Genomic DNA, 20,359 nt, shown 5'->3' on the forward strand with positions numbered 1-20,359 from the left:
AAGCAGACAGAACAGAGCAGGGGCCCTTGAGGACGGGCCCCCACGGACTTAGACAGTCGTCAGACATGACAAAGAAAGTTGGTGAGAAAACGGTTTCCGCCAAACGCCACACAGGTACGAACAACCAGATGACGTTTGAGGAAACCAGAAACTCTCTTTGGTTCCGTCTCAGTATTTCACTCTGCTTATGTTACCTGAAGGAGGTGAGTTCAGCCAATCAGAGCAGCAGCAAAAGAAGAGCAGAAAATCTGTTAGAGCCAATAAGAAGGTCTGATCCCAGCGGTTGGAACGCATCCCAACAGTCTTACCGATGGTGGATGTTTCATGTCAGCACATGTAGCTTTGATGATCAAACATTTGGACCCTAAAGGTTTAGCTTTAGTCCAGGTCAGAGGTTTCGTGTTTGGGCCGCGTAAACGTCGTAGCTCAAACAGCTGGCGGAGCACGTAACCTCTGCCCCCTCAGGCCCCCAGCTCACACATCCATGCTGTGCAGTTTCCTGAGCGACCCGGGAGGCGTCGCCCAATCGCACATCCACATCTCTTATCAGGTCCTGGGGGGCCCAATCACGACTTCCTCAGAGACACGGTCACTTGGGAGGGGAAGAGGCTGTGGTCACCGTCCAGCCCAGAAAATACCATCTGTTACATAAACGCCACGGCCAGGGAGGGGGCAGCTCTGTTGTTCCTGACAGCCCCCCACCCCAACCACCATCACATCTGCAACTTTCAGGAGACTCAAAGGATTCTGGGAAACCGTGGACCAGAAGTTGCTGCAAAGCAAACCTCACTTTACAGTCCTGAATGTAGAGTTTAGCTGTCAGAAATGACCCACAACAGGTGGATTCTGAACATTTCACAATAATTCCAGATGTTCATGGCTGTAAAACTCAACACACACTAAACATACATGAACATTTTCACACTTTTGCCTCATTTAAACTCTCAAAGTTCCAGCAATCATAGAACAATCAGTCTGATTAACCCTTGTGCTATCATAGATGACCCCCCCCTTCCATTGGCGTGTTCTCCCTACCATGACAAAGGTGGATAAAGGTGGAAAGATTTCATGTAATCCATGGACACCAGTGAAGATCACAAATCATTGAAGAAAAAAGGTTCAGAGCACTGTCTAGTGGGTCTAGATGACCCAACTCCCAATGTTAAAGTACCTAGGATAGCACAAGGGTTAAGAAGCTTTCTCCAAAGCTGGAGCTTGTCTGACTGAATCAGCTGCTGTTCCTGTTGCAGAGGTTGAAGCCAGAGAGGCCTGTGATTGGCTGCGAGCGGCCGGGTTCCCGCAGTACGTGCAGTTATTCCGAGGTGAGCACGCGCTCTGCTGAGGTCGATCCCGTCCCCATGCGTCCTCCGGACGTTTAGCCGTGTCCGCTCGTGTGTCAGACTGCAGGTTTCCCGTCGACATGGCGTGGGTGAAGCGGGACCACCCCTTCCTGGACCGGGACGCTCTGGATTCACTATGCAGGTGAGAACAGCGTCTGCTTCAGAGCTTCACATTCATCATTTCTGTTGACAGAAGACTTGATTCTTTAAGACTCCGCCCACCACAACAACCCTTTGGGGCGGGACCAAGGACAGGTCCAAAGAAGAAGTCTTCCTCCCTCACAGTCTACCTCATCTACAGTCGTCCTCCCTCACAGCCTTCCTCACTCACAGTCTTCCTCACTCACAGTCTTCCTCACTCACAGTCTTCCTCATCTACAGTCGTCCTCCCTCACAGCCTTCCTCACTCACAGTCTTCCTCACTCACAGTCTTCCTCATCTGCAGTCGTCCTCACTCACAGTCTTCCTCACTCACAGTCTTCCTCAATCACAGTCTTCCTCACTCACTGTCTTCCTCCCTCACAGTCTTCCTCACTCACAGTCTTCCTCATCTACAGTCGTCCTCCCTCACAGCCTTCCTCACTCACAGTCTTCCTCACTCAAAGTCTTCCTCATCTGCAGTCGTCCTCGCTTACAGTCTTCCTCAGTCACAGTCTTCCTCACTCACAGTCTTCCTCCTTCACAGCCTTCCTCACTCACAGTCTTCCTCACTCACAGTCTTCCTCAATCACAGTCTTCCTCACTCACAATCTTCCTCACTCACTGTCTTCCTCCCTCACAGTATTCCTCACTCACAGTCTTCCTCCCTCACAGTCTACCTCATCTGCAGTCGTCCTCGCTTACAGTCTTCCTCAGTCACAGTCTTCCTCACTCACAGTCTTCCTCCTTCACAGTCTTCCTCACTCACAGTCTTCCTCACTCACAGTCTTCCTCCCTCACAGTCTTCCTCCTTCACAGTCTTCCTCCCTCACAGTCTTCCTCCTTCACAGTCTTCCTCACTCACAGTCTTCCTCCTTCACAGTCTTCTTCACTCACAGTCTTCCTCCCTCACAGTCTTCCTCCCTCACAGCCTTCCTCACTCACAGTCTTCCTCACTCACAGTCTTCCTCACTCACAGTCTTCCTCACTCACAGTCTTCCTCCCTCACAGCCTTCCTCACTCACAGTCTTCCTCACTCACAGTCTTCCTCCCTCACAGTCTTCCTCCTTCACAGTCTTCCTCCCCTACAGTCTTCCTCACTCACAGTCTTCCTCCCCTAAAGCCTTCCTCACTCACAGTCTACCTCATATGCAGTCGTCCTCGCTTACAGTCTTCCTCAGTCACAGTTTTCCTCACTCACAGTCTTCCTCCTTCACAGTCTTCCTCCCTCACAGCCTTCCTCACTCACAGTCTTCCTCCTTCACAGTCTTCCTCACTCACAGTCTTCCTCACTCACAGTCTTCCTCACTCACAGTCTTCCTCCCTCACAGCCTTCCTCCCTCACAGTCTTCCTCACTCACAGTCTTCCTCCCTCACAGTCTTCCTCACCCACAGTCTTCCTCACTCACAGTCTTCCTCACTCACAGTCTTCCTCACTCACAGTCTACCTCATCTGCAGTCGTCCTCGCTTACAGTCTTCCTCACTCACAGTCTACCTCATCTGCAGTCTTCCTCCCTCACAGTCTTCCTCAGTCACAGTCTTCCTCACTCACAGTCTTCCTCCTTCACAGTCTTCCTCACTCACAGTCTTCCTCCTTCACAGTCTTCTTCACTCATAGTCTTCCTCACCCACAGTCTTCCTCAATCACAGTCTTCCTCACTCACAATCTTCCTCACTCACTGTCTTCCTCCCTCACAGTCTTCCTCACTCACTGTCTTCCTCCCTCACAGTCTTCCTCACTCACTGTCTTCCTCCCTCACAGTCTTCCTCACCCACAGTCTTCCTTCACTCACAGTCTTCCTCACCCACAGTCTTCCTCACTCACAGTCTTCCTCACTCACAGTCTTCCTCACCCACAGTCTTCCTCAATCACAGTCTTCCTCACTCACAATCTTCCTCACTCACTGTCTTCCTCCCTCACAGTCTTCCTCACTCACAGTCTTCCTCACTCACTGTCTTCCTCCCTCACAGTCTTCCTCACTCACAGTCTTCCTCACTCACAGTCTTCTTCACTCACAGTCTTCCTCCTTCACAGTCTTCCTCAATCACAGTCTTCCTCACTCACAGTCTTCTTCACTCACAGTCTTCCTCACCCACAGTCTTCCTCCCTCACAATCTTCCTCACTCACAGTCTTCCTCACTCACTGTCTTCCTCACTCACAGTCTTCCTCCTTCACAGTCTTCCTCACTCACAGTCTTCCTTACTCACAGTCTTCTTCACTCACAGTCTTCCTCCTTCACAGTCTTCCTCACTCACAGTCTTCCTCCCTCACAATCTTCCTCACTCACAGTCTTCCTCACTCACTGTCTTCCTCACTCACAGTCTTCCTCATCTACAGTCGTCCTCACTCACAGCCTTCCTCACTCACAGTCTACCTCATCTGCAGTCGTCCTCGCTTACAGTCTTCCTCAGTCACAGTCTTCCTCACTCACAGTCTTCCTCCTTCACAGCCTTCCTCACTCACAGTCTTCCTCACTCACAGTCTACCTCAATCACAGTCTTCCTCACTCACAATCTTCCTCACTCACTGTCTTCCTCCCTCACAGTATTCCTCACTCACAGTCTTCCTCCCTCACAGTCTACCTCATCTACAGTTTCCTCCCTCACAGCCTTCCTCACTCACAGTCTTCCTCACTCACAGTCTTCCTCATCTACAGTCGTCCTCACTCACAGTCTTCCTCACTCACAGTTTTCCTCCCTCACAGCCTTCCTCACTCACAGTCTACCTCATCTGCAGTCGTCCTCGCTTACAGTCTTCCTCAGTCACAGTCTTCCTCACTCACAGTCTTCCTCCTTCACAGTCTTCCTCACTCACAGTCTTCCTCACTCACAGTCTTCCTCCCTCACAGTCTTCCTCCTTCACAGTCTTCCTCCCTCACAGTCTTCCTCCTTCACAGTCTTCCTCACTCACAGTCTTCCTCCTTCACAGTCTTCTTCACTCACAGTCTTCCTCCCTCACAGTCTTCCTCCCTCACAGCCTTCCTCACTCACAGTCTTCCTCACTCACAGTCTTCCTCACTCACAGTCTTCCTCACTCACAGTCTTCCTCCCTCACAGCCTTCCTCACTCACAGTCTTCCTCACTCACAGTCTTCCTCCCTCACAGTCTTCCTCCTTCACAGTCTTCCTCCCCTACAGTCTTCCTCACTCACAGTTTTCCTCCCCTAAAGCCTTCCTCACTCACAGTCTACCTCATATGCAGTCGTCCTCGCTTACAGTCTTCCTCAGTCACAGTTTTCCTCACTCACAGTCTTCCTCCTTCACAGTCTTCCTCCCTCACAGCCTTCCTCACTCACAGTCTTCCTCCTTCACAGTCTTCCTCACTCACAGTCTTCCTCACTCACAGTCTTCCTCACTCACAGTCTTCCTCACTCACAGTCTTCCTCCCTCACAGCCTTCCTCCCTCACAGTCTTCCTCACTCACAGTCTTCCCTCCTCACAGTCTTCCTCACCCACAGTCTTCCTCACTCACAGTCTTCCTCACTCACAGTCTTCCTCACTCACAGTCTACCTCATCTGCAGTCGTCCTCGCTTACAGTCTTCCTCAGTCACAGTCTTCCTCACTCACAGTCTTCCTCCTTCACAGTCTTCCTCACTCACAGTCTTCCTCCTTCACAGTCTTCTTCACTCATAGTCTTCCTCACCCACAGTCTTCCTCAATCACAGTCTTCCTCACTTACAATCTTCCTCACTCACTGTCTTCCTCCCTCACAGTCTTCCTCACTCACTGTCTTCCTCCCTCACAGTCTTCCTCCCTCACAGTCTTCCTCCTTCACAGTCTTCCTCACTCACAGTCTTCCTCCTTCACAGTCTTCTTCACTCACAGTCTTCCTCCCTCACAGTCTTCCTCCCTCACAGCCTTCCTCACTCACAGTCTTCCTCACTCACAGTCTTCCTCACTCACAGTCTTCCTCACTCACAGTCTTCCTCCCTCACAGCCTTCCTCACTCACAGTCTTCCTCACTCACAGTCTTCCTCCCTCACAGTCTTCCTCCTTCACAGTCTTCCTCCCCTACAGTCTTCCTCACTCACAGTTTTCCTCCCCTAAAGCCTTCCTCACTCACAGTCTACCTCATATGCAGTCGTCCTCGCTTACAGTCTTCCTCAGTCACAGTTTTCCTCACTCACAGTCTTCCTCCTTCACAGTCTTCCTCCCTCACAGCCTTCCTCACTCACAGTCTTCCTCCTTCACAGTCTTCCTCACTCACAGTCTTCCTCACTCACAGTCTTCCTCACTCACAGTCTTCCTCACTCACAGTCTTCCTCCCTCACAGCCTTCCTCCCTCACAGTCTTCCTCACTCACAGTCTTCCCTCCTCACAGTCTTCCTCACCCACAGTCTTCCTCACTCACAGTCTTCCTCACTCACAGTCTTCCTCACTCACAGTCTACCTCATCTGCAGTCGTCCTCGCTTACAGTCTTCCTCAGTCACAGTCTTCCTCACTCACAGTCTTCCTCCTTCACAGTCTTCCTCACTCACAGTCTTCCTCCTTCACAGTCTTCTTCACTCATAGTCTTCCTCACCCACAGTCTTCCTCAATCACAGTCTTCCTCACTTACAATCTTCCTCACTCACTGTCTTCCTCCCTCACAGTCTTCCTCACTCACTGTCTTCCTCCCTCACAGTCTTCCTCACTCACTGTCTTCCTCCCTCACAGTCTTCCTCACCCACAGTCTTCCTCACTCACAGTCTTCCTCACCCACAGTCTTCCTCACTCACAGTCTTCCTCACTCACAGTCTTCCTCACCCACAGTCTTCCTCAATCACAGTCTTCCTCACTCACAATCTTCCTCACTCACTGTCTTCCTCCCTCATAGTCTTCCTCACTCACAGTCTTCCTCACTCACTGTCTTCCTCCCTCACAGTCTTCCTCACTCACAGTCTTCCTCACTCACAGTCTTCTTCACTCACAGTCTTCCTCCTTCACAGTCTTCCTCACTCACAGTCTTCTTCACTCACAGTCTTCCTCACCCACAGTCTTCCTCCCTCACAATCTTCCTCACTCACAGTCTTCCTCACTCACTGTCTTCCTCACTCACAGTCTTCCTCCTTCACAGTCTTCTTCACTCACAGTCTTCCTTACTCACAGTCTTCTTCACTCACAGTCTTCCTCCCCTACAGTCTTCCTCACTCACATTCCTTCTCACCCACAGTCTTCCTCCCCTACAGTCTTCCTCACTCACAGTCTTCGTCCCCAACAGTCTTCCTCACTCACAGTCTTCCTCACTCACAGTTTTCCTCCCCTACCGTCTTCTTCACTCACAGTCTTCCTCCCCAACAGTCTTCCTCACTCACAGTCTTCCTCACCCACAGTATTCTTCCCCTACAGTCTTCCTCCCCTACAGTCTTCCTCCCCAACAGTCTTCCTCACTCACAGTCTTCCTCCCCCACAGTCTTCCTCCCCTACAGTCTTCCTCACTCACAGTCTTCCTCACCCACAGTCTTCCTCACTCACAGTCTTCCTCACCCACAGTCTTCCTCACCCACAGTCTTCCTCACTCACAGTCTTCCTACCCAACAGTCTTCCTCACCCACAGTCTTCCTCACTCACAGTCTTCCTACCCAACAGTCTTCCTCACCCACAGTCTTCCTCACTCACAGTCTTCCTACCCAACAGTCTTCCTCACTCACAGTCTTCCTCACTCACAGTCTTCCTCACCCACAGTCTTCCTCAATCACAGTCTTCCTCACTCACAATCTTCCTCACTCACTGTCTTCCTCCCTCACAGTCTTCCTCACTCACAGTCTTCCTCACTCACTGTCTTCCTCCCTCACAGTCTTCCTCACTCACAGTCTTCCTCACTCACAGTCTTCTTCACTCACAGTCTTCCTCCTTCACAGTCTTCCTCAATCACAGTCTTCCTCACTCACAGTCTTCTTCACTCACAGTCTTCCTCACCCACAGTCTTCCTCCCTCACAATCTTCCTCACTCACAGTCTTCCTCACTCACTGTCTTCCTCACTCACAGTCTTCCTCCTTCACAGTCTTCCTCACTCACAGTCTTCCTTACTCACAGTCTTCTTCACTCACAGTCTTCCTCCTTCACAGTCTTCCTCACTCACAGTCTTCCTCCCTCACAATCTTCCTCACTCACAGTCTTCCTCACTCACTGTCTTCCTCACTCACAGTCTTCCTCATCTACAGTCGTCCTCACTCACAGCCTTCCTCACTCACAGTCTACCTCATCTGCAGTCGTCCTCGCTTACAGTCTTCCTTAGTCACAGTCTTCCTCACTCACAGTCTTCCTCCTTCACAGCCTTCCTCACTCACAGTCTTCCTCACTCACAGTCTACCTCAATCACAGTCTTCCTCACTCACAATCTTCCTCACTCACTGTCTTCCTCCCTCACAGTATTCCTCACTCACAGTCTTCCTCCCTCACAGTCTACCTCATCTACAGTTTCCTCCCTCACAGCCTTCCTCACTCACAGTCTTCCTCACTCACAGTCTTCCTCATCTACAGTCGTCCTCACTCACAGTCTTCCTCACTCACAGTTTTCCTCCCTCACAGCCTTCCTCACTCACAGTCTACCTCATCTGCAGTCGTCCTCGCTTACAGTCTTCCTCAGTCACAGTCTTCCTCACTCACAGTCTTCCTCCTTCACAGTCTTCCTCACTCACAGTCTTCCTCACTCACAGTCTTCCTCCCTCACAGTCTTCCTCCTTCACAGTCTTCCTCCCTCACAGTCTTCCTCCTTCACAGTCTTCCTCACTCACAGTCTTCCTCCTTCACAGTCTTCTTCACTCACAGTCTTCCTCCCTCACAGTCTTCCTCCCTCACAGCCTTCCTCACTCACAGTCTTCCTCACTCACAGTCTTCCTCACTCACAGTCTTCCTCACTCACAGTCTTCCTCCCTCACAGCCTTCCTCACTCACAGTCTTCCTCACTCACAGTCTTCCTCCCTCACAGTCTTCCTCCTTCACAGTCTTCCTCCCCTACAGTCTTCCTCACTCACAGTTTTCCTCCCCTAAAGCCTTCCTCACTCACAGTCTACCTCATATGCAGTCGTCCTCGCTTACAGTCTTCCTCAGTCACAGTTTTCCTCACTCACAGTCTTCCTCCTTCACAGTCTTCCTCCCTCACAGCCTTCCTCACTCACAGTCTTCCTCCTTCACAGTCTTCCTCACTCACAGTCTTCCTCACTCACAGTCTTCCTCACTCACAGTCTTCCTCACTCACAGTCTTCCTCCCTCACAGCCTTCCTCCCTCACAGTCTTCCTCACTCACAGTCTTCCCTCCTCACAGTCTTCCTCACCCACAGTCTTCCTCACTCACAGTCTTCCTCACTCACAGTCTTCCTCACTCACAGTCTACCTCATCTGCAGTCGTCCTCGCTTACAGTCTTCCTCAGTCACAGTCTTCCTCACTCACAGTCTTCCTCCTTCACAGTCTTCCTCACTCACAGTCTTCCTCCTTCACAGTCTTCTTCACTCATAGTCTTCCTCACCCACAGTCTTCCTCAATCACAGTCTTCCTCACTTACAATCTTCCTCACTCACTGTCTTCCTCCCTCACAGTCTTCCTCACTCACTGTCTTCCTCCCTCACAGTCTTCCTCCCTCACAGTCTTCCTCCTTCACAGTCTTCCTCACTCACAGTCTTCCTCCTTCACAGTCTTCTTCACTCACAGTCTTCCTCCCTCACAGTCTTCCTCCCTCACAGCCTTCCTCACTCACAGTCTTCCTCACTCACAGTCTTCCTCACTCACAGTCTTCCTCACTCACAGTCTTCCTCCCTCACAGCCTTCCTCACTCACAGTCTTCCTCACTCACAGTCTTCCTCCCTCACAGTCTTCCTCCTTCACAGTCTTCCTCCCCTACAGTCTTCCTCACTCACAGTTTTCCTCCCCTAAAGCCTTCCTCACTCACAGTCTACCTCATATGCAGTCGTCCTCGCTTACAGTCTTCCTCAGTCACAGTTTTCCTCACTCACAGTCTTCCTCCTTCACAGTCTTCCTCCCTCACAGCCTTCCTCACTCACAGTCTTCCTCCTTCACAGTCTTCCTCACTCACAGTCTTCCTCACTCACAGTCTTCCTCACTCACAGTCTTCCTCCCTCACAGCCTTCCTCCCTCACAGTCTTCCTCACTCACAGTCTTCCCTCCTCACAGTCTTCCTCACCCACAGTCTTCCTCACTCACAGTCTTCCTCACTCACAGTCTTCCTCACTCACAGTCTACCTCATCTGCAGTCGTCCTCGCTTACAGTCTTCCTCAGTCACAGTCTTCCTCACTCACAGTCTTCCTCCTTCACAGTCTTCCTCACTCACAGTCTTCCTCCTTCACAGTCTTCTTCACTCATAGTCTTCCTCACCCACAGTCTTCCTCAATCACAGTCTTCCTCACTTACAATCTTCCTCACTCACTGTCTTCCTCCCTCACAGTCTTCCTCACTCACTGTCTTCCTCCCTCACAGTCTTCCTCACTCACTGTCTTCCTCCCTCACAGTCTTCCTCACCCACAGTCTTCCTCACTCACAGTCTTCCTCACCCACAGTCTTCCTCACTCACAGTCTTCCTCACTCACAGTCTTCCTCACCCACAGTCTTCCTCAATCACAGTCTTCCTCACTCACAATCTTCCTCACTCACTGTCTTCCTCCCTCATAGTCTTCCTCACTCACAGTCTTCCTCACTCACTGTCTTCCTCCCTCACAGTCTTCCTCACTCACAGTCTTCCTCACTCACAGTCTTCTTCACTCACAGTCTTCCTCCTTCACAGTCTTCCTCACTCACAGTCTTCTTCACTCACAGTCTTCCTCACCCACAGTCTTCCTCCCTCACAATCTTCCTCACTCACAGTCTTCCTCACTCACTGTCTTCCTCACTCACAGTCTTCCTCCTTCACAGTCTTCTTCACTCACAGTCTTCCTTACTCACAGTCTTCTTCACTCACAGTCTTCCTCCCCTACAGTCTTCCTCACTCACATTCCTTCTCACCCACAGTCTTCCTCCCCTACAGTCTTCCTCACTCACAGTCTTCGTCCCCAACAGTCTTCCTCACTCACAGTCTTCCTCACTCACAGTTTTCCTCCCCTACCGTCTTCTTCACTCACAGTCTTCCTCCCCAACAGTCTTCCTCACTCACAGTCTTCCTCACCCACAGTATTCTTCCCCTACAGTCTTCCTCCCCTACAGTCTTCCTCCCCAACAGTCTTCCTCACTCACAGTCTTCCTCCCCCACAGTCTTCCTCCCCTACAGTCTTCCTCACTCACAGTCTTCCTCACCCACAGTCTTCCTCACTCACAGTCTTCCTCACCCACAGTCTTCCTCACCCACAGTCTTCCTCACTCACAGTCTTCCTACCCAACAGTCTTCCTCACCCACAGTCTTCCTCACTCACAGTCTTCCTACCCAACAGTCTTCCTCACCCACAGTCTTCCTCACCCACAGTCTTCCTCACCCACGGTATTCTTCCCCTACAGTCTTCCTCCCCAAAAGTCTTCCTCCCCTACAGTCTTCCTCCCCAACAGTCTTCCTCACTCACAGTCTTCCTCCCCCACAGTCTTCCTCCCCTACAGTCTTCCTCACTCACAGTCTTCCTCACCCACAGTCTTCCTCACTCACAGTCTTCCTCACCCACAGTCTTCCTCCCCTACAGTCTTCCTCACTCACAGTCTTCCTACCCAACAGTCTTCCTCACCCACAGTCTTCCTCACCCACAGTCTTCCTCACTCACAGTATTCCTCCCCTACAGTCTTCCTCCCCCACAGTCTTCCTCCCCTACAGTCTTCCTCACTCACAGTCTTCCTCCCCTACAGTCTTCCTCACTCACAGTCTTCCTCACCCACAGTCTTCCTCACTCACAGTCTTCCTCACCCATAGTCTTCCTCACCCACAGTCTTCCTCCCCTACAGTCTTCCTCCCCTACAGTCTTCCTCACTCACATTCTTCCTCACCCACAGTCTTCCTCCCCTACAGTCTTCCTCACTCACAGTCTTCGTCCCCAACAGTCTTCCTCACTCACAGTCTTCCTCACTCACAGTTTTCCTCCCCTACCGTCTTCTTCACTCACAGTCTTCCTCCCCAACAGTCTTCCTCACTCACAGTCTTCCTCACCCACAGTATTCTTCCCCTACAGTCTTCCTCCCCAAAAGTCTTCCTCCCCTACAGTCTTCCTCCCCAACAGTCTTCCTCACTCACAGTCTTCCTCCCCCACAGTCTTCCTCCCCTACAGTCTTCCTCACTCACAGTCTTCCTCACCCACAGTCTTCCTCACTCACAGTCTTCCTCACCCACAGTCTTCCTCACTCACAGTCTTCCTCACCCACAGTCTTCCTCACTCACAGTCTTCCTCACCCACAGTCTTCCTCACCCACAGTCTTCCTCCCCTACAGTCTTCCTCCCCTACAGTCTTCCTCACTCACATTCTTCCTCACCCACAGTCTTCCTCACTCACAGTCTTCCTCACTCACAGTCTTCCTCCCCTACCGTCTTCCTCACTCACAGTCTTCCTCCCCAACAGTCTTCCTCATTCACAGTCTTCCTCACCCACAGTATTCTTCCCCTACAGTCTTCCTCCCCAAAAGTCTTCCTCCCCTACAGTCTTCCTCCCCAACAGTCTTCCTCACTCACAGTCTTCCTCCCCCACAGTCTTCCTCCCCTAAAGTCTTCCTCACTCACAGTCTTCCTCCCCTACAATCTTCCTCCCCTACAGTCTTCCTCACTCACAGTCTTCCTCCCCTACAGTCTTCCTCCCCAACAGTCTTCCTCACTCACAGTCTTCCTCCCCCACAGTCTTCCTCCCCTACAGTCTTCCTCCCCTTCAGTCCTCCTCTCCCAGTCTTCCTCACCCACAGTCTTCCTCCCTCACAGTCTTCCTCACCCACAGTCTTCCTCACTCACAGTATTCCTCCCCTACAGTCTTCCTCCCCTTCAGCATTCCTCAACTACAGTCTTCCTCCCCTACAGTCTTCCTCCCCCACAGTATTCCCCAACTACAGTCTTCCTCCCCTACAGTCTTCCTCACCCACAGTATTCCTCCCCTACAGTCTTCCTCACTCACAGTCTTCCTCAGCCACAGTATTCTTCCCCTACAGTCTTCCTCCCCAAAAGTCTTCCTCACTCACAGTCTTCCTCCCCTACAGTCTTCCTCACTCACATTCTTCCTCACCCACAGTCTTCCTCCCCTACAGTCTTCCTCACTCACAGTCTTACTCCCCTACCGTCTTCTTCACTCACAGTCTTCCTCCCCAACAGTCTTCCTCACTCACAGTCTTCCTCACCCACAGTATTCTTCCCCTACAGTCTTCCTCCCCAACAGTCTTCCTCACTCACAGTCTTCCTCCCCCACAGTCTTCCTCCCCTACAGTCTTCCTCCCCTACAGTCTTCCTCCCCTACAGTCTTCCTCACTCACAGTCTTCCTCCCCAACAGTCTTCCTCCCCAACAGTCTTCCTCACTCACAGTCTTCCTCCCCCACATTCTTCCTCACCCACAGTCTTCCTCCCCTACAGTCTTCCTCACTCAAAGTCTTACTCCCCTACCGTCTTCTTCACTCACAGTCTTCCTCCCCAACAGTCTTCCTCACTCACAGTCTTCCTCACCCACAGTATTCTTCCCCTACAGTCTTCCTCCCCAACAGTCTTCCTCACTCACAGTCTTCCTCCCCCACAGTCTTCCTCCCCTACAGTCTTCCTCACTCACAGTCTTCCTCACCCACAGTCTTCCTCACTCACAGTCTTCCTCACCCACAGTCTTCCTCACTCACAGTATTCCTCCCCCACAGTCTTCCTCCCCCACAGTCTTCCTCCCCTACAGTCTTCCTCACTCACAGTCTTCCTCACTCACAGTCTTCCTCCCCTACAGTCTTCCTCACTCACAGTCTTCCTCCCCTACCGTCTTCCTCACTCACAGTCTTCCTCCCCAACAGTCTTCCTCATTCACAGTCTTCCTCACCCACAGTATTCTTCCCCTACAGTCTTCCTCCCCAAAAGTCTTCCTCCCCTACAGTCTTCCTCCCCAACAGTCTTCCTCACTCACAGTCTTCCTCCCCCACAGTCTTCCTCCCCTAAAGTCTTCCTCACTCACAGTCTTCCTCCCCTACAATCTTCCTCCCCTACAGTCTTCCTCACTCACAGTCTTCCTCCCCTACAGTCTTCCTCCCCAACAGTCTTCCTCACTCACAGTCTTCCTCCCCCACAGTCTTCCTCCCCTACAGTCTTCCTCCCCTTCAGTCCTCCTCTCCCAGTCTTCCTCACCCACAGTCTTCCTCCCTCACAGTCTTCCTCACCCACAGTCTTCCTCACTCACAGTATTCCTCCCCTACAGTCTTCCTCCCCTTCAGCATTCCTCAACTACAGTCTTCCTCCCCTACAGTCTTCCTCCCCCACAGTATTCCCCAACTACAGTCTTCCTCCCCTACAGTCTTCCTCACCCACAGTATTCCTCCCCTACAGTCTTCCTCACTCACAGTCTTCCTCAGCCACAGTATTCTTCCCCTACAGTCTTCCTCCCCAAAAGTCTTCCTCACTCACAGTCTTCCTCCCCTACAGTCTTCCTCACTCACATTCTTCCTCACCCACAGTCTTCCTCCCCTACAGTCTTCCTCACTCACAGTCTTACTCCCCTACCGTCTTCTTCACTCACAGTCTTCCTCCCCAACAGTCTTCCTCACTCACAGTCTTCCTCACCCACAGTATTCTTCCCCTACAGTCTTCCTCCCCAACAGTCTTCCTCACTCACAGTCTTCCTCCCCCACAGTCTTCCTCCCCTACAGTCTTCCTCCCCTACAGTCTTCCTCCCCTACAGTCTTCCTCACTCACAGTCTTCCTCCCCAACAGTCTTCCTCCCCAACAGTCTTCCTCACTCACAGTCTTCCTCCCCCACATTCTTCCTCACCCACAGTCTTCCTCCCCTACAGTCTTCCTCACTCAAAGTCTTACTCCCCTACCGTCTTCTTCACTCACAGTCTTCCTCCCCAACAGTCTTCCTCACTCACAGTCTTCCTCACCCACAGTATTCTTCCCCTACAGTCTTCCTCCCCAACAGTCTTCCTCACTCACAGTCTTCCTCCCCCACAGTCTTCCTCCCCTACAGTCTTCCTCACTCACAGTCTTCCTCACCCACAGTCTTCCTCACTCACAGTCTTCCTCACCCACAGTCTTCCTCACTCACAGTATTCCTCCCCCACAGTCTTCCTCCCCCACAGTCTTCCTCCCCTACAGTCTTCCTCACTCACAGTCTTCCTCACTCACAGTCTTCCTCCCCTACAGTCTTCCTCACTCACAGTCTTACTCCCCTACCGTCTTCTTCACTCACAGTCTTCCTCCCCAACAGTCTTCCTCACTCACAGTCTTCCTCACCCACAGTCTTCCTCACTCACAGTCTTCCTCACCCACAGTCTTCCTCCCCTACAGTCCTCCTCTCCCAGTCTTCCTCACCCACAGTCTTCCTCACTCACAGTCTTCCTCACCCACAGTCTTCCTCACTCACAGTATTCCTCCCCTACAGTCTTCCTCCCCTACAGTATTCCTCAACTACAGTCTTCCTCCCCTACAGTCTTCCTCACTCACAGTCTTCCTCCCCTACAGTCTTCCTCACTCACAGTCTTCCTCACCCACAGTCTTCCTCCCCAACAGTCTTCCTCACTCACAGTCTTCCTCACCCACAGTTTTCCTACCCAACAGTCTTCCTCACCCACAGTCTTCCTCACTCACAGTATTCCTCCCCTACAGTCTTCTTCCTTCACAGTCTTCCTCACCCACAGTCTTCCTCACTCACAGTCTTCCTCACTCACAGTATTCCTCCCCCACAGTCTTCCTCCCCTACAGTCCTCCTCTCCCAGTCTTCCTCACCCACAGTCTTCCTCACTCACAGTCTTCCTCACCCACAGTCTTCCTCACTCACAGTATTCCTCTCCTACAGTCTTCCTCCCCGACAGTATTCCTCAACTACAGTCTTCCTCCCCTACAGTCTTCCTCACTCACAGTCTTCCTCCCCTACAGTCTTCCTCACTCACAGTCTTCCTCACTCACAGTATTCCTCTCCTACAGTCTTCCTCCCCGACAGTATTCCTCAACTACAGTCTTCCTCCCCTACAGTCTTCCTCACTCACAGTCTTCCTCCCCTACAGTCTTCCTCACTCACAGTCTTCCTCACCCACAGTCTTCCTCCCCAACAGTCTTCCTCACTCACAGTCTTCCTCACCCACAGTCTTCCTACCCAACAGTCTTCCTCACCCACAGTCTTCCTCACCCACAGTCTTCCTACCCAACAGTCTTCCTCACCCACAGTCTTCCTCACTCACAGTCTTCCTCCCCAACAGTCTTCCTCACTCACAGTCTTCCTCACTCACAGTCTTCCTCCCCTACAGTCTTCCTCACTCACAGTCTTCCTCCCCTACAGTCTTCCTCCCCTACAGTCTTCCTCACTCACAGTCTTCCTCCCCAACAGTCTTCCTCACTCACAGTCTTCCTCACCCACAGTCTTCCTACCCAACAGTCTTCCTCACCCACAGTCTTCTTCACCCACAGTCTTCCTCACTCACAGTCTTCCTCACCCACAGTCTTCCTACCCAACAGTCTTCCTCACCCACAGTCTTCCTCTTCCTCTCAGGTTTGGTTCTTTCCCTCAGAGATCCTGATGAAGATGCTGATGCTGCTTCATTGCATCTTCAGTGTTTCTCTTGGTCCTTCAGGACTGCAGGAAGCAGACCATCGGCAGCCGCCACAGTCTGGTCTTCCATCTTCCCAACGGACACAAACCCGGGACCTTCCCCACCTCCCTCGCCGACAAACAACCCCCCCTGCCCACCATCATCGACTCTGTTAACTGGAGGACCGGGAGTTTCCATGGTTACAGGAGTCGACACACCCCATTGTCTCTGGCTGAAGCAGATCTAGGTCCCGCCTCCTCCGGTAATCCAGGCCGACTTCCTGTGGTTGACAACCGGCTGAGCGTGTACGACAACGTCCCAGACAACCCGTCAGAAAATGAAGGTGGGAGCGACGCAGAACGCACCAGCGAGGATTTTGAGGTTATTAGGCAGAACGTCTGATTCCCACAGCAGAACCCTGCAGAACCCCAAACCTAACCCCAGTTTCTGTCCGTCTTTATGGTCAAAGGAAGTAATGAGACGTCACAGGAACAGTTTTCATGTCTGTGTTGGGGTGAGAGTGACACTGTGGTCCAAGATGGCGGCTCACACAGAACTTCAGCTGCAGAACGGCAACAACCGCCTCCAGGGTTCCAGTTAATGAACAGGAAACAGGAACTTAAAAGGCTTTTTCATGAAGCTTATGTCTAAACTAATTGAAATAAAATTCTGCTTAAATGACACGATGCAAGTTTAGGTTTTAATGTGCGTCTGAGTTTGTATTGCATCAGAAATGAATCCTATTTTTCACAGAAATTGAAGATACCATTAAGAGTTATGAGGACATGGTTGTTGGTAATGAGTTTGTTTCAGAACACCAGCGTGGTTTTTGATTGGTTGGTGGGTTGTAGGATGCCGTAAACGCCAGTTAATGTGCCCCTCCCACTTCAAGCTTCTGCTTCACTTTAGAAAGTGATTGAAGTCACAAAGGATCTGACGGCTTTCTTTGGTTGATCGCGGCGTCTTGGACCCAGACGTTCGTGACCTTCTGATCAGTGATGGAGGTGCTTTCTTCTCCTCCATCAGGTGAGTCAGCCGCTGGCAGGTGAGGACGTCTCCTCGGCGCTGGACGGCATCCTGGAGCGAATCAGTGGCCTTCAGCAGCTCCTGTCTTTGTGGTCCGAGGACGTGTGCGGGGAGGAGAGTCGAACAGGCTCCTCCCACGACTCACCTGCCCACAGCTCTACAGCCAGCTCCCCCTCCTCCCCCAGTCACATCCACCTGGAGGTGCAGCAACCAGAGGAGGCAGAGGGGAGATCACAGAGGAGGTGAGTAAACCCCACTGATGAAGACTGAGGTCCACTAGAAAGGTGGAGGCTCTCACAGACCACTGGACTCCTGAAACCCGTCACTGTGCAGCATCAGATCAAAGAACATGTTTGCTTTAGAAATAAGCAATGACGTTCTCCCTTTCTCTTTCTAAATCTGTTTTTTATTCTTTTTATTCAATCCAGTAAAGCTCTAAAATGCTGATTTACAAGCCAAAGTACTTTTGAGATGCTACACTAAAGGAACCTCAAGGTTTCAAACTAAAACTCTGCTGATCGAAGTCACAATTTATTCTGTATTTTTAATGTTTATTATAAAGCTTTAAAAATGCAAACAAAGGCAAAGTGACAGAAACAGCACATTTGTATTTGTAACACACTTCAGGCTTCCAAACAAAAACCTGCTGAACGCATGAAATGTTATAACTCTGGTCAGAATAAATGTAATAAACATAATAAATAAGAAAATCAAACATTGTCATGTTTGACCAGAAGATAAAATAGTTTCATTTTAAAACCTCTGACTTACTAAAAAAAATATTTCAGTTTGATCTCACAAAAAACAATATTTTCACTTTACATTGAAAAAATACGGAAGAGGATTAGTGCCATGGACAAAGAAAAAAAGGTCACAGAAAATTCTGACATTAATCCCAGAATTCTGAGAAAAAAATCAGAATTTTCTGTGACCTTTTTTTCTTCATTCGTAAACAAATGACGTCAAATAGAAATTTAAACAGAAGCTGTTTTATCCCTTTATCCTATGACCCCCCCCTTCCATTGAGGTGTTCTCCCTACCATGACAAAGGTGGATAAAGGTGGAAAGATTTCATGTAATCCATGGACACCAGTGAAGATCACAGATCATTGAAGAAAAAAGGTTCAGAGCACTGTCTAGTGGGTCTAGATGACCCAACTCCCAATGTTAAAGTGCCTGGGATAGAACAAGGGTCAAGAACTCTCTCACAGGAGGGGGCGTGTCTTTTATGTGGGCGTGTCTATATCGGCTGGGTCTCTCGGTTGGTAAGGTGAAAAGCTACCATGCAGGAATCCAGAGTTCGATTCCCGGAGGGGAATGGACAATGGTACTGGGGGCAATTACCATATCAATGGCGAGCAATTACCATCCCCCAGTGAGGGTGGGTAAGACCCTTAACACTACTGCCTCCCGAGTGGGGCAGCAGTTTAGCAGGTCGTCCAACAATTGAAGGGTCGACGGATCGATCCCCGCTCTCCCCAGCCAGCTGTTGCCCCCCCGAGCGCGGCTAGTCTGCAGCTCACCGCTGGGTCAAAATGTGGAGGAGAATTTCCCCATTGTGGGATAAATACAGTCTCTTTTATTATGGGTTGGTGGTGACCCTGTAGTGACCCCGTCCTGAAGGTCGAGAGCCTGAGGAGGTGTTTGTGTAGACGTCCTGGAACGTCCCCGAGGTTCCTCATCCATTTAGGAGGAGGCCTTTGTCAGAGGTTCCTGTCAGGAACGCCGCGGTCATCGCCTCCTCGCACTCAGCTCTTTCAGCCATTTCTTCTCGTTAATGTTTGTTCCAACAGGACCCTTCCCAAGCCGCCCCCCAGCCATCGCCCTGCCACGCTGAAGGGTCAGCGGGTGTTCGGGGCTCCTCTGCTGCTCAGCATGCGACAGACGGGGGAGGCGCTTCCCCCCTGCATCACTGCAGCTCTGCGGTACCTGAGGGCCGACTGTCTGGACCAGGTGAGACTTTTCTGATTTTATCCTAAAAATGTCGTCCCTGAGCGAGAAAACCAGACGCTCCGGTTTCTGTCCAGGTGGGTCTTTTCCGGAAATCCGGAGTGAAATCCCGGATCCAGCTCCTGCGGGAGCTGGTGGAGTCGGACCCGGATGGAGTTTCCTACCGCGGTCAGTCGGCCTTCGACGTGGCCGACCTGGTGAAGCAGTTCTTCAGAGACCTGCCTGAACCCGTCTTCACCGGCAGACTCTGCGAGTCCTTCCTGCACATCTACCAATGTGAGCAGAGAACTCTCACCTGTCCTCCTCCTGGAGCAGAAAAGGAACCTGCATGAAAAACTTCCAGCAGTAAATAAATAAAAAAAAGGATGAGGCTGAAAGGAAATCGTCTGAATTCCTTCACATAAATTTCCCAGAACTCTCTGCAAGAACCAGTTTGCATTGACGTTCTCCATGCGAGCATAGACCACAATGCATTGCAATTGAACGACGTGAATGTATGTTTTACTATAAATCATTAAACTCGTAGTCAGCAGACCGTGGATTCATCAACTATCTGTCAAATGTTCAGATTTAGGAGGTTTTACTTCAGGACATCAGTGATGTCATATCAGTGCCGGACTTAGCAGTTTGGGGGCCCCGGGCAAAGCATCACATGGGGCCTCTGCAGAGGCTGTATTCATCGTTTTTTTACCTATAGGGTCAAACGTAGGGCGTGGCAATAAATGGATTTTATTGAGTAATGGAATTTGTTGTTTTAGGCTTTTAGAGAAAGTTCAGATTTTATTTCCCGCGATGTTCACGTTGAGGTCAACGCGTCCGTCTGTCAGAGCGAGCAGATGTGACAACCGCAGCGAGCAAAGAGGATCTTCTTCTGTGAGGCCCAGAAAAGAAAAAAAAGCAGAATATTTACGAGCACATGCGGCGCGGTTAAGCCCCTCCCACCCAGCAACTTCTCTGTGGCGTTTTGTTTAGCCTGATGGAGCAGCGGGTGGCGGTTTTTACCGGGATCCAGACAGAACAGAGTTTCTTATCCCTTGTTCTATCCTATGACCCCCCCCCCCTTCCATTGAGGTGTTCTCCCTACCATGACAAAGGTGGATAAAGGTGGAAAGATTTCATGTAATCCATGGACACCAGTGAAGATCACAAATCATTGAAGAAAAAAGGTTCAGAGCACTGTCTAGTGGGTCTAGATGACCCAACTCCCAACGTTAAAGTGCCTAGGATAGCACAAGGGCTACGATCACAATTTAAACATTTCAGAAACCCAAACTTAAAAAATGAAATATTAAAATATGAAGACATTTCA

The 20,359-nt window shown here is 50.8% G+C and overlaps 1 protein-coding gene across 2 annotated transcripts in view; it reads left to right on the plus strand.

Moving 5' to 3' along the window:
- The window catches only part of LOC144983727 (stAR-related lipid transfer protein 13), a 30,980-nt gene that overhangs the window by 6,709 nt on the left and 3,912 nt on the right, over nt 1–20,359 (plus strand). Inside the window, exons 2-7 of one of the 2 annotated variants that reach the window (XM_078930902.1) lie at nt 1,251–1,322; nt 1,401–1,482; nt 16,117–16,455; nt 17,101–17,342; nt 18,894–19,053; nt 19,128–19,326. In XM_078930902.1, coding sequence (XP_078787028.1) covers nt 1,477–1,482; nt 16,117–16,455; nt 17,101–17,342; nt 18,894–19,053; nt 19,128–19,326 — 946 coding nt within the window. In that variant the 5' untranslated portion in view covers nt 1,251–1,322; nt 1,401–1,476. Of the gene's footprint in view, nt 1–1,250; nt 1,323–1,400; nt 1,483–16,116; nt 16,456–17,100; nt 17,343–18,893; nt 19,054–19,127; nt 19,327–20,359 lie in introns of those variants that run through there. The other variant, XM_078930903.1, reaches the window with a different exon arrangement.

Source organism: Oryzias latipes, chromosome 14 (genome assembly GCF_053564925.1).
Source record: "Oryzias latipes strain Hd-rR chromosome 14, Olatipes_Hd-rR_3.1".
NCBI classification, from domain to species: Eukaryota; Metazoa; Chordata; class Actinopteri; order Beloniformes; family Adrianichthyidae; genus Oryzias; species Oryzias latipes.